General features: G+C 42.5%; 1 protein-coding gene across 4 annotated transcripts in view; it reads left to right on the top strand.

Moving 5' to 3' along the window:
• LSAMP (limbic system associated membrane protein) overlaps nt 1-12,975 on the top strand; it is a 1,021,094-nt gene that overhangs the window by 985,213 nt on the left and 22,906 nt on the right. For 3 of the 4 annotated variants that reach the window (XR_008451114.1, XM_054073673.1, XM_009556979.2), the window contains 3 exons: nt 3,969-4,089; nt 5,060-5,208; nt 11,298-11,333. Coding sequence is in view for 3 of the 4 variants with exons in the window: in XM_054073673.1 (XP_053929648.1) it covers nt 3,969-4,089; nt 5,060-5,208; nt 11,298-11,333 (306 nt within the window). In the remaining variant the exon portion in view is untranslated. The remainder of the gene's footprint in view (nt 1-3,968; nt 4,090-5,059; nt 5,209-11,297; nt 11,334-12,975) is intronic. The other variant, XM_009556980.2, reaches the window with a different exon arrangement.

Raw genomic sequence — 12,975 nt, 5'->3', positions numbered from 1 at the left:
GCCTTTCTGGGTTTAAATTATAAGATCTGAAATAGGAGGAAGAGGGAGAGGGCTGAGGAGACTATCTGCAATCAGACACTTAGGGTATATTTTGTGTTTTAAGCCTGGGAATATAAAAGAAAAGAAAGAAAGAAAGAAAGAAAGAAAGAAAGAAAGAAAGAAAGAAAGAAAGAAAGAAAGAAAGAAAGAAAGAAAGAAAGAAAGAAAGAAAGAAAGAAAGAAAGAAAGAAAGAAAGAAAGAAAGAAAGAAAGAAAGAAAGAAAGAAAGAAAAAAGAAAGAGAGAAAGAGAAGACCTGTGAGTTTCCCCATCTCTCCCTTCATAAACACTGCCAATGCCTTGTTTTCACTTGTTGTTATTTGGGAGAACAGTGGTGTGAAGCAAAGCTTCAGCAGGGAGAGATAAAGGAGGGTTTAGCTGTCTCCGAGCAAACACATGCCTGCACCCAGCCATCTTGACAGTGCCTCTGTGGGTATCACAGCCTGGGGATCTGGGGAGACGTGCGGTAGAGGTATGCCCACAATGAGAGGTCGCAGTAATGATTTTTGTACTGGTTTCAGGTCATCAGCATAAAGCTTTCTCTAAGAGACCCTCTGTGCACCCATGCAATACAGAAAGGGGCTTGACCAAAGGAGACAACAACACGCCTAAAAACACTCAGAGGCACAGTTAGCCCTGTGGCTTACAGCCACACCCCACACCTGTATGCATCTTCAGCAGGTGTTGCTCTACTGAGTGGGGCATGGATCCCATCTGCTGAGACAGATGTCCACTTCAGTCTGCTGGCTTGCTTCTTTAACAGTAACACAAGATATTTCAGACTGCTGTTATTCTTATAATCATGTCTGTATGTATGTCCACCTCCATATTTGTATGGCTCATATTTGGCACTGGAGTGATTTGAAGTGAATATCCCCATCTGCCTACTCTGTTACCTCCTTCAAGGATAATACCTCTGCAACAAAGATAGATGAATGGGAGGTATATCCTCTCCCGACCTTCTTCAGTTTACCAACTAGGATAGTAACTTAAACTGAAATTAGAGATGGTTACAGGCACGTTTCAGGGTGCATATGCATGGCCTTGATTCATGAGTAGCACTCTCAGGGAGTGGGTTAGGGCAGAGAGCCGACAGCAGCAAGTGTTTAAGTCCATCCCCATCTAATTTGCCACCACAAGTGGTTTTAACACCTTTTAATACTATTCTTGCACTTCTCTTTCTTTCCTTTTGGGCCATCAAATCAGATCAACTTGCCTGTCTTATTTAGAAGTCAAGGTTACAGGCTCCCCGCAGCATCTTCAGAATCCAGACTGTTTTTTATAACTTCCTTAGAAATTGGGTGGCAGTTTAATACCAGCTGCTTTATCGGCCAAATTTTGTCACTAATGAGAAATTGAAGTAGCAGATTTTCTGCACTAAAACTGTTGAGGATTTTTTTTCTGTCAAAAACAGCTGAGTTTATAAACCCAATACATTCCATGAGAACCAATTAATATTTTCAAATATTTCTGTGAAACATAATTTCAATGATGCTTTTAACATGGTTGAAACAGATTGTTTGTATAAAGTCAGAATGTTTGATTTTGACTTTGTTTCAACTTATAATAACTATGCTACAGTAAGATCTTAAACATTCTTACTGTTGGAATATCTGAAAATATAATGCGATATAGTATTGCAATATTATTATATTGCCTAATTTGTAATTTGAAACAAATTATAATTTCCTTCAGGACAGATCTTTTATTTTGAAAGAAAGGGAAAAAAGCTAAGAGGTCACGCGGGCCATGCACAGGCAAGAAATCAGTGGTATTTGTGGAATGAAAGCTAGACATTTGCATACATCATTACTTATATTGCTTCCTTAAACTACACCACAAGCAGCAGAAAGTGGGGAAACTACAGTAAGTTTGAAAAATGGAACTTGCCCAACCTTCGGAGCTTACTGACCATGTCTTATCATCGACTGATGCTGTGGTGCACACAGCTTGTCAGCCCAGACTGCAAGAGAGAGCATCCTCACTTTGCTTTGGTCTCACACTACCACCTTCAGGCTTCCCAAGTAATGGCCCCTGCACATCACGGACAGGGAAACTGAGGCCTGTGGAAAAGTCAAGGGAAAACAACCAAAGGGAATCCTGCCTTCCCTGGGGGCAAACAGCACAACACAGAGCGGTTACTTTCCGAGTATCGTCGTCTGGTTTGTTCAGGACCACCACCTGTGCCTTCTCCTGGGAAGGCTCTGCAGCAGGCAGGCTGCCCATCACTAAGCAGGCAGCCTTGGGGCCAACAGTGCCTTAACAAGAGCCATGGTCACTGCAGTATGACCTGTCCATCCATCTGGGCTGTGTCCTTAAAAAAGCTGAGGAGGGTGGATAAGGCAGGGACAACTCAGAGCCAGGGACTGGGGAGCACATGACTATCAGGGACATTTTCTTGGCCCACAGAAAAGTGATTGTTCATTTTGTGACTCACTTTTTTGGGCCGGAATCTGTGAAATGGAAAAGGTTTTTCTCACTGCAGACGCAAGGAGATATAGTGCTTGAACCAAAAAACCAAAGAAGTATACTTAAAAAATCACCTTCACTATCCTTTTATTACCCCTCCTTCTTTCCAAATTAAAATATTTACGTGAACCCACAGCCTTTGAATGTAGGATCCTATTTATGTACACTTATTAATATTTATGATGTTAGAGGGCGCACTGCAATATCCCTAAAGCCCTGCATAAAATCCTGATTAAGGTCAGGAAAGGGATCACATTGAGATGGCTAATATGTTCACAAACAAACTTCTTTCCATACATTTTCCAGGCAGAATTATTTTTTTTTTTCTTTGACTGACACAATCAATTTTTTTTCTTTTTTTGGCCTTTCAGTGTTGGGATGGATACAGATGGCAAAGCTGTACTCTGTACATGCAGAGTGTTCTTTATGGTAACGAGTCTCAGCAAAGTAGCTGTTTGAGTTGCAGCCCTATAATCTCAGGGTGTGCAAGCATTAGTGATGAGAGACAAGACAGTTATTCCCTTATCCCTGTCAGCAGCCAGGTGGAAATAGCTCTGCTTTTTAACATGTAAAGCTTGTTGCTTAACATTTTGAGCATAGCGCTGGGACTGAAAACACCGATGCCTATCCTACCCAGCACCCAGCCTGCACTGAGACCTAGTGCTAGCTGAGCACACTAATATGTTTCCCCGGTTTTGTTTGCCCATGGCACAACTCTCAAGCTTCAAAGTAAGCAGAGGTGGGAGCACCATGCTGGGCTGAGGACAGGCTTCATGCAGAGCAATCTTGGGCAAGCCCTTTTGGAGCTTGTGAGAAAACATGACGTCCAAGAAGGTTTGGGCAGGATTTGTAGCCTTAGACACCTAAGGGAAGTGTCTCATCAAGCAGTTTGTCACTTAAAGTTGCACCGAGAGCTCCTGCTAAAGTTTTTCCTTTTTATTTTTATTTCTATCTCGTACATGTTGCCTCACTCCTTTCCTTTCTTATAGTTTTGGTATTAGATACAGAGATTGTATGGGAAATAATTTTCATGCTGGTGTTAAATTCCTACTGTCCTTCCTTGTGCTGTCTTTTTTTACCCTCGATGAAGTGTTTCTCTTATCTTCTGTCAGATGAGCCCATATGAACTAGAGGTTCACAGGTAAATATTCATAAATTCAGAAGTCCAGCCCGTCATTAACCTTAACTCTGCATATATATGCCTGTGCATTTATGACAGAACTTTATTCAGTATTGCTGAAGAGAAACATGTGTAAGGAGTAATGCTAATGCAGTGTATTAGGCAGAGTTCAAAAAGCAAGTGTTCTCCAGGGGAACAGAGGGGAGTGTATGCCACAGCAAGCAGCATCCATGGGCCTCCACCAGCCAGAATGGTTTCATGAAGAAGCCAGCCCTGATGTAATTTCACTGTTTTGTTCCACCTGAAAGTGTGGGAAGTCACCATGTGTTTTCTTCCTGCAGACCCTCCCACCATCACAGAGTCCAAGAGCAATGAAGCGGCCACGGGACGACAAGCCTTACTCCGGTGTGAGGCATCAGCAGTGCCGACGCCTGATTTTGAGTGGTACAGAGATGATACCAGGTAAGACCATTAGCTCACCTCTTTCCTTCTCTCCTTTTCAGTCCACTCAACAGAGGATCCTTAGACAATCCGTTGTCATCCACCCCAACTCTTCTCCTCAGACAAATCTTCACAAAACTTATAAGTCACTATGGTTCCATCAGCTTCAGTAGAGCGAAAGTGATTGGGGCTGGAGGAGGCAATCCTTCTCAGCCCTTGGGATGCTGAAAGTAGTGCAGAGAATGGGGCCCATGCCTTTAAGTAAGTTATGGGCCAATACACAATTAAAACATCAAGAGTGCTTTGTTCCTTATGATGCTCATGCATTACATAGGCCATGATGCAGACAAAAAAACAGACAGTGTTAGTCTCCGAATAGTTAATGCCACTCTAGGTACCTTTGTCTAGGAGGAGGTAATGCTGAGGTGTAAGCTTCCCCCATCTGTGTGACCTGAGGCACTCCAATCTGCATATGGGAGAAAATGAGAAGAGAAAGGGATCTGTCCTTTATGTCCCTGAGCATTTACCTGGTGCTAAGAAGCTTTTTTATTATCCTATTTCTTAACCCGACCCACTTACACAGGCTCAGGGCTTCAGTATATGCATATATTGGAGCACATGAATTGGTGTGTTTCACTAAAAACCATTTGTCCAAGTACAAACTAGCCCTCTGCTGGCAATGGTTTGTCCATTTCCAGGTGTCAGCCAGTGCTGAGTAAAGAATTCCTCCCTTTCCATCAGCTTTTTTTGCTTCTCCGCTGCTTTATCAGTGGCATTTATCCCCATTGCACTCCTTCTTCCTTTCATTCCCTCCACCTGCTTTCCATCAATGCCTTCGTTGTTCTACTTTCTTCTCACATCTCCTACCTGCCTCCCTCCATCCTCACCTGCCAGCTAGGCTGAATGACTGGTTTGCTGCCTGCTGGGCGGTGATTTCTTTCCCAATGTGCAACTACCATTGCACTACGTACCTCTTCTCTTGTCTTCCCAGGATAAATAGTGCCAATGGTCTGGAGATAAAGAGCATGGGGACCCAGTCTCTGCTGATGGTGGCTAACGTCACTGAGGAACACTATGGGAACTACACCTGTGTGGCTGCCAACAAGCTGGGAGTCACAAATGCCAGCCTATACCTTTACAGTAAGTATGGAAGAGGGCAAAGGGAGGTCCAGATTGTTCTCACGAAACCCAGGCTGTATAGGAAGCACACAGTGACCAAAACTCAGGAGAACATCTGCTTGCCCTCCAGCTCCCCACCATAAACCTCCAGCCATGAAAAGGCTTTTGGTGTTCTGCTTCAGATTCCTACATGTTCATATATGTCATGAAACACGAGCACAGACAAATTAAAAGGTTTACAGTCAAGCCCTTTGATTGGCTTCCTTTGCTGAAGTCAGATTTTGTCAAGATAAAAAAAACATGTTTGTTTTAAAGCTGGAAACAAAAACCCCTTTAGAATGACAGCCCCTTTAATAAGGAGACAGAAGGCCAGGGCTCGGAGGGTCTGTGACAGCTGAGATATGACAGGTAATTCAGAGAGATGGAGAGAACTAGCCACCCAGCCTGAGGAGAACAAGAAAGAGTCAAGAAAAAGAAAAATGAGTTTAAAAATGAAAGGAAGAGAAGTGAGGAAAGACAGAATGATTTAAAGGGGCATACGATAAGGAACATGGGGGAAAAGGTAATCAGCAGATGAAATACGGAATAAAATTCCTTGGATCTCATTCTGCTACCTTTCAATTACTGAGTTTGTCGCGTAAGTGTAAACAGACTGAAGTTGAGACTAGACCAATCTCTCTGCTGGTTCTGCCCCTACCTAATGCCCATGCACACATTCAAATTGTGACATATTCAAAACACAGTTCCCAATTCCAGGGTCAAAACTTAGGGTGGACTTGGACCACATATTGTTATTGCCACTGGAAGTAGACTGTAGCAGAATGACACTCTCAGAAGAATGGACACATACGTGCAAAAGTGACTTAGCGCTCTATTTCTCTGACTGTCCCCAAAACACTCAGGCCATGACCTGCCTGTCCTTTTAAACAGGAAAAAAAAGATAAGATCTGTAAAGTGGTCTTAGTATGGGACACAGCGTAGTCTAGTTTCTGCTCTGTGTGGTCAGATTAATCAAATCATCAGAAAAAAACCATTATTTTGGTTTGGGGTTTTTGGGGGTTTTTTATGTTTTTTTTTTTGTTTTGTTTTGGTTTTTTATGAATGTAATGTAAAAGGGCATTGGCATTCTTTGTTTACCATCTCTGGATTTATTTCATGGCAGTTTGAATTTTCATAAATTTTGGGTGCATTCTGTGGAAGCTTTTTCTAAAGAACAGACATTATCATAAAAGAACATATATTTGATTTCCTGTAGCATTGCAGCACACAAACAAAGCAAATCTCTGCTTTGAAAGTCTTTTCACCCTAGTCTTGTGACTGTCATGAGATTCAAATAAAATCCTCAGGCAGCAATTTGGAACACAATTTTCAAATACTCCAGATTTGTTCTTGCTGATATTAATATAATGCTAAGTTTAGAATCCATTATTAGTGGCTGAATTCTAAATTTGGCCCTCTCTGTTGGTTCTTATTACACAGATGAGACGAAATGCATCACTGAAACAAAATATAAGATGAAATTCAATAATGTATGCATGCACACGTGATTTTAGCTGGAGGGTTGCTTTCGCTAGAAAAGCGTTTTGCATGACTCCAGAACTTCACCTTAAAGGATCTCAAAGGATTTGCTAGCAATGAATATTTTAACATCGCAAGTTATTTAGAAATGAGTGAGTGTTATTAGCACCATTTTGTAGTAGGAAACTAAGGTACAGAGTGAAGAAGAGGTTTACCCGTGGTCATGAACTGAGTGGCAGAACCCATAGAAGATGCAGGGAGATCTTGTGAAGTTGCCATTAACTATTCCAAGAGGAAATGTGGCAACTGTTAAAGACAACTTGCAACAGCAAGGGCCCTATTTTAGCCTCCTTTTGATCTATATGAAGAAAACTTTCCTTCTTTCAAGTTGTTGAATTTTGTTTATCAATTTTACCTTAGAAATTCAAGGCCTATTTATGCTGGAAAACACCAGAGAACTTTACAAGAGCCAGAAAAATAGAGGTGCAGGAGCTGAGAGAAATTCGATGATTTTCAGTGGACTGTCTCCAACTTTTATTTTCATTGCTTAGTTAGTTCCTATTTCTTCAGTATGCAGTTGCTTCATATTGTTTCAGGAGATCTGAATTCTCCTTTTTGTTAGTGTGGAAGAGAGAAAAAGAGAGGAAAAAATTAATTCAGGCAGACTACAGCTGGTATTTCTAAGGTTAAGAAATCAGGAGGAAATGAGTGAAGGGAATCAAGTTTCATGAAGATAAAGAAAGCAGCTCAGAAAACCCACAAGCCCAGATGAGAAAAAATGCTGTAGTGATCACACCATAGCTGAAATTGCGGGTAATGCATACTCCCAGCCACACACCCAGGCTGAAAAATAAAGCAGTGCCAAGTTTTTTCAAGGTACAGCAAATACTCAAATACTTGGGAGTGAATTTCATCCCTAGAATCAGAGATTTTATTTCTTTAACCTCACTGATTTTATTTCTTTAACTCCACTAGGGAGTCAGCTACAATGATATTTCCTCAGTGACCCACTGCAACACAAAAAAAAAAAAAAAAAAAAAAAAAAAAGAGTAAGTTGTTTCTTCCAGGAGTGAAGAAACAACAGGAGAGTTAATAATGAGGTACTGGCAGCTTTGCCTGAGGTGGAGGGCAGAAGGGGAGCTAGCAAAACGATGTGAAAGAACAGTTTAGCAATACAGAAGAATGAGTGACTACCATTCCTGGAAATCTCAGCCAGCATTAGATGTCAATGCCATAGATAGAAAATGCATTAAAATACAAAAGCAGCTCTCTTGAGCCATGTGAATAGCTAGCTAGTGATCTTCCTTAAAGGATGTAGCAGCAGGATTGCCTGCTGTAGGTGGAGAGATTTATACTCCTCACTCCTGGAGACTGAGTTTACAACAGCATAAAACTGGCCATGCCAGAGGGCTGTCTTAACCAGGAAACTGACTCCAGCAGCAGTATGGAATATATTTGCAGAGAGCGTACTCAGGTACAGTCTGATGGTACAACTGATCTAATAGCCTGATGCCATCTCTTCCTCCCTACTCCTTTTGCTCCCCCTGTTCTCTGCCACATGCTTTTGTTGTTTCCCTTATTCTGGTACTGGATGGACAACCCACTGAACCAGTTCAACCTGCTAAACTAGTGGAAAACTTACTACCACCCACCCCTCAAAATGCCCCCAGACATTTTCTTTTGTTGTATTGAGCTGAATTAGTTCATGGAAGGGCTCGGCAAGCACCAGAGCTCATGCAAGAGGTGAAGCCTTATTGCACATATGTGGATATGAGGAATTGGGAGGCAGGATCATGTTTTGCAGCATTAACAAGTAAATAGGTTGATTCAACTCTACAGGGCCTAGGAACAGGAGTTTTAACCCCAAAGCACAAAATACTGTGAGACATAGGAAAGAGGCAGTAACACAGATCTCTGTGAAAATTACCTTACAGAGGCCAAGTCAGGGCTGCCATCACATTGCAACAGAGGTGAAAAGTAGTGCCACAACTGATGGGAAAGGATTTTTTCCTAAATGTATTAGAAGGGAGGGAACATGTTTTCTTTTCATTCCACTCAGCTAACAGAGCACTATGAAAAGCATTATGAGTAAAAGTCACGATGTGTATCTTGACCCATGCAACACAGAAGTATAAATATGTGTATATCTACCAGATACACATCTGCTGCACAAGCACATAAATGCATAGGTTTAAATGTATGTGGATATGTATACCTACACAGGCACCTGTGTGATGTATAAGCAAGCACATGTATAGCCCCACAGGCACAGAGAAACAGGCACACCACCTGGTGCATTCTAGCAGAGAAAAGAAAGGAAAGCTCTTCTAATTTAGTTGACTTCTGCCTCCCACAGACCTAGCCCATCCCAGACAATAAAACAGGTGACAACTGGGTGGTGCTGCACATCCTTATGCAGTCTTGCCTAAACTGTCTCAATTGTAGGAGGCAGCCACCTCAGCAGGTCCCCTGATGCACCCTCTGCATCTTGCATCCTCTGCACCCTTCAGGGAGTAAGGAAACAGGAAGGTGAAGCAGCAGCTGGCAAGGGCTGTGCCAATTAGAAACAGCAGCAGACAGGATCCCACCCCTGCCTCCTCGAGAGGCATCAGGTAGAGTTATCATTCCAGTCCAGCAGTTTTGATTCCACAAGTTCCTAAGAAGTGCTTGCACTTGCCTCTAAGTTGTCATTATTTGTTAGCTCCCTGGCTAAAGTGCTGGCTGCGTGTACATGCTTGTACCCCTTCTCCGAACTCTCTGCCCATGCTTTGTTGTGCCTGAGCATTTGCTTATGATAGCAGCTACTAGGATGTGGAGCGTAACTGTGGCTGAAATCTCTCCTGGTGGCTCTCGGTGCAAACCCCATGTTTTCCTGGGAGCTGTCAATAACGGGGAAACTCAGGAGAGGAGGAAGGTGGTTAGGGGGACAGCCAGATGGGGCAAAGCTGAGACACTGCTGATGAGCCAGGGTGCAGCAATAAAAGCAGCACACAGTGGGTGAGGGAAACAGAGGTAGAGTCCTTGAATAAAAAGCAGCATGATAATAAGGCTGTAGTGCTTTGCTTTAACTGCTTATGCTGTGCAGTCTGCAGCCTGCTGAGCAGGAAGAAGGTAAAGGGTAGTTGAGTTATTTAACCAAACTAAATAACAAGGAAGTCATGTCAGCACAACAGCCTGCTTTCGCAGAACAATAGTCCCTGGTTGCTACATAAACACAGAGATCCAGGCTAGCCATGTATTTTCTATGCAAGAGAAAATCTCCCCTGTGCCTGCTGTGGATTCAAACAGCTCCATTACCACCATGAGGGCAGGAGATCTGCTATTGCCACAGGGATGGGCCTGACCTGCTACATCCTTGTGGGCTCCAGTAAGTCAGAAACTAGCCCCTTGCACCAAGTGTGCTATATAAAGAGCATTGGTATCCAAATAGCTGGGCCTGGGTTGATCAGAGATTAATAGCAGACTACTGATGTATCCTGCCAAACTCTACAACCATCAGCACTGATCTTAGAACCATCCCCACAGGTAAGCCAGGAGACAACTCATTGCTCCAGGCCTACTATCAGCTGCTGTATGGTAGTATATCTCTACAGATAAATGTCTACCTACCAATCAGTCCCTGAATAGGAACTTGTCTCAGTCAGTATGAGGCATCCTGCAAGCTCTGAAGGTAATGAAGGGAGACCCAATGATCACAGTCAGACCTGGAGGGCTTGTATTCCTGGTTCTTCTCCTGGCTCTGCCAACAGCTCAGCATTTGACCTTGGGCGAATTACTTCCTTGCTCTGTGCATCAACTGCACAATCTGTAAAATGGAATCAACACTGTTGTTAGTCTCAGATTGTGATCTCTGACACCATTTTCCCTAAGTGTCTGTGCAACTCTTTTGAGATCCTTGTGTGTAAGAAGTAAAGTGTGAAGCCAGCAGTGATGTGTAACTAAATCCTGCTCTGACATGTATCAAGGATGCATTGTAAAAACCCTACAACCAAAACAGCAGGCTCTGTATGCAACTAGGGGTTGATGAGTCTGCAAAAACTGCACACATAGGAAGACAAAAGCTCAAGAGGTGCAGAGTTCCCTTGGGGATGCGGCAGGGTGACTACTCCCATGCTCAGATCCTCAGGGGACCTGTCACTGGCAAAAATTCCATTGTGGAAAGATTCTCAGGAAGCATCAACTACCCATGGAGGACTTACACAACTCACCTCTCTTTCAAGACTAGCTTCCAGCCAGAGGTGTAGCTAAGAGGAGCTGTAGTAGTGTGATGACGTGAGTGGTCTTGAAAGCCAGAGGGGAGATATGGCCCATCAACTCCAATTACTTTTACTGCAGGTGCTTAATCCCTCTTGCTGTGTGGATATTATTTGTTTAGTTTTTCAAATGACTTCTCTCTGACTCTGAGTCCCAGGGGATGTTGATGTGTATTAGGTGTTTTGCTAGCAAAATACTCTATATATGAAACCTACTCTAGTTCATCTAATTTGGGGTATGGACAACTACATCAGGTTTGTATCTGCTGCTTGCTTGGTGTGAAAAGTGGCTTGTCCTTTTCTCCTGCATGTTGCTTATTGTTTTTTTTCCCCCCTTAGAACGAGTTTTACCCACACTCCCCAATCCTTTTCCAGGTCAGTATATGTTTTGTGTTGAAGTAGCTCTTTAGCTGGGTCATTCTCCATCATCCTGACAAATGCTCAGAGCTAGGAATGGGTGAACCAGCTCAGAAATGCAGGAAAAAAAGGGCTTTCCCTTCTCATCTACCTGTCATTTGGTCTCTTCTGCTCACCTTCCTCATCTTTCCCCTTTCCCCCTCCATTTTCAAAAAAACCCTCAAACTAAACATCCACAACCTTTAGCCAAGCTTTGAGCCATAATATTGTGTCCTCACCCAGATCTGGACAGTCTTCAGTGAGGTTCAGTTTGTCTGCAGACCTATTCCTAATGTATATTCCCATCCTAAGCTGCCTTTATCCACATGTTGTGATTTGGATCAAAAGCATAAGCAGACCTGAAATTTTGCAGAGAAAGTGGAAGGGACAAGTGAGAAGCCAAAATCTACATTGCTACAGGAAGTTTTTTGCTGTGGTTTGCAAACTCTATTCATGGTAAAACACTGTTTTCTCATTCCTCTGTCACCTTCCTTCCGAGACTGCCAGTCATGTAGTGCTGCGTTTGAGGCACAGAACATGGAAAGAGGTGCACAGTAAAAGCACATAACGTGGTGAGGTTTTACTGTCTGCTTTATTCCAAGGACAGAAGGTATGAAAGCAAACCAGGGTCTGAGTACTTTTACTATCTCTGTGCTGCCCAAGCATGCCTCAGGTCCAGGCAGCATGGCCCCAACATCCAGACAAGACGTGGGACTTGGATGCTATCTTGAGATTCTGAAAAAGCACAGAGACTGGGCACTTCCAGGAAATAGGCTACAGCATTCAAAAGCGATGTTTAGAAGTAAATCAACAATAAGGTAGACAGTCCCTGTATTCATTTAAAAAATTTCGGCCTAGGGCTCCTTAGTTTTACCACCACATGATGAAGATCCACTCAACTCATGGGATGTTCAGATGCCTAAATAGTTAATGTCTGCACAGAGCTTTGGGGTACAGCATTAGTAGGAACCCATGTTGTTTTGCAAAAGGGCACCTGCCCAAGTAAAGCACCTGCAGGTACTCCCATGAAAAGAACAATAAATGCTGGGTTACATCAGCTCTATTAAACTACTCTGCCATTTTCAAAACAAGCTCTGCTTTTGGCAACTTACTCAGGCTCAGGATATAGTCACAATTGCCTATTTAAAAGGCAAATTCACAAATACAATTAAAGAAAAGTACCTACAAAAAAAAAGGAGGAGGGGGAGGGAGAAATCAAGCTACCATTAAAATTAAATCCCAGAGAGTGATTTGTAAATAACATTCAAGTAGCTGAGAAAAGGAGTAAAGTAGGCCATTGGGAACCTAGTGTGGAAAAATAAATCCAATTAAACACCATTATTGTATGTATTGCAAATGAAACTTGTGCTTGGATATGAAATTAAAGTTGCTGAGGCTGTTTGGGATGCAAGGTTTTGAGGAGTTTTCCAATTCTGGGTGTTCTTTCTTTTAAGCAGAATTTTCAATGACAAATATTTTTGTCTGATAGAAAACTCAGGGCTCTTTCTTTTTATGATTATTTTTATTATATATCCTTAAATTCCACAGGCAGGCAGTGTTAATTTTTTTCATAGCCAGCCCTATTTACAGCTAGTTTTGAATTAGTAGCCCATTAAGCTAA

This window comes from Cuculus canorus, chromosome 1, assembly GCF_017976375.1.
Source record: "Cuculus canorus isolate bCucCan1 chromosome 1, bCucCan1.pri, whole genome shotgun sequence".
Taxonomy (NCBI): domain Eukaryota; kingdom Metazoa; phylum Chordata; class Aves; order Cuculiformes; family Cuculidae; genus Cuculus; species Cuculus canorus.
This window is presented reverse-complemented; position numbering and strand designations above follow the sequence as displayed.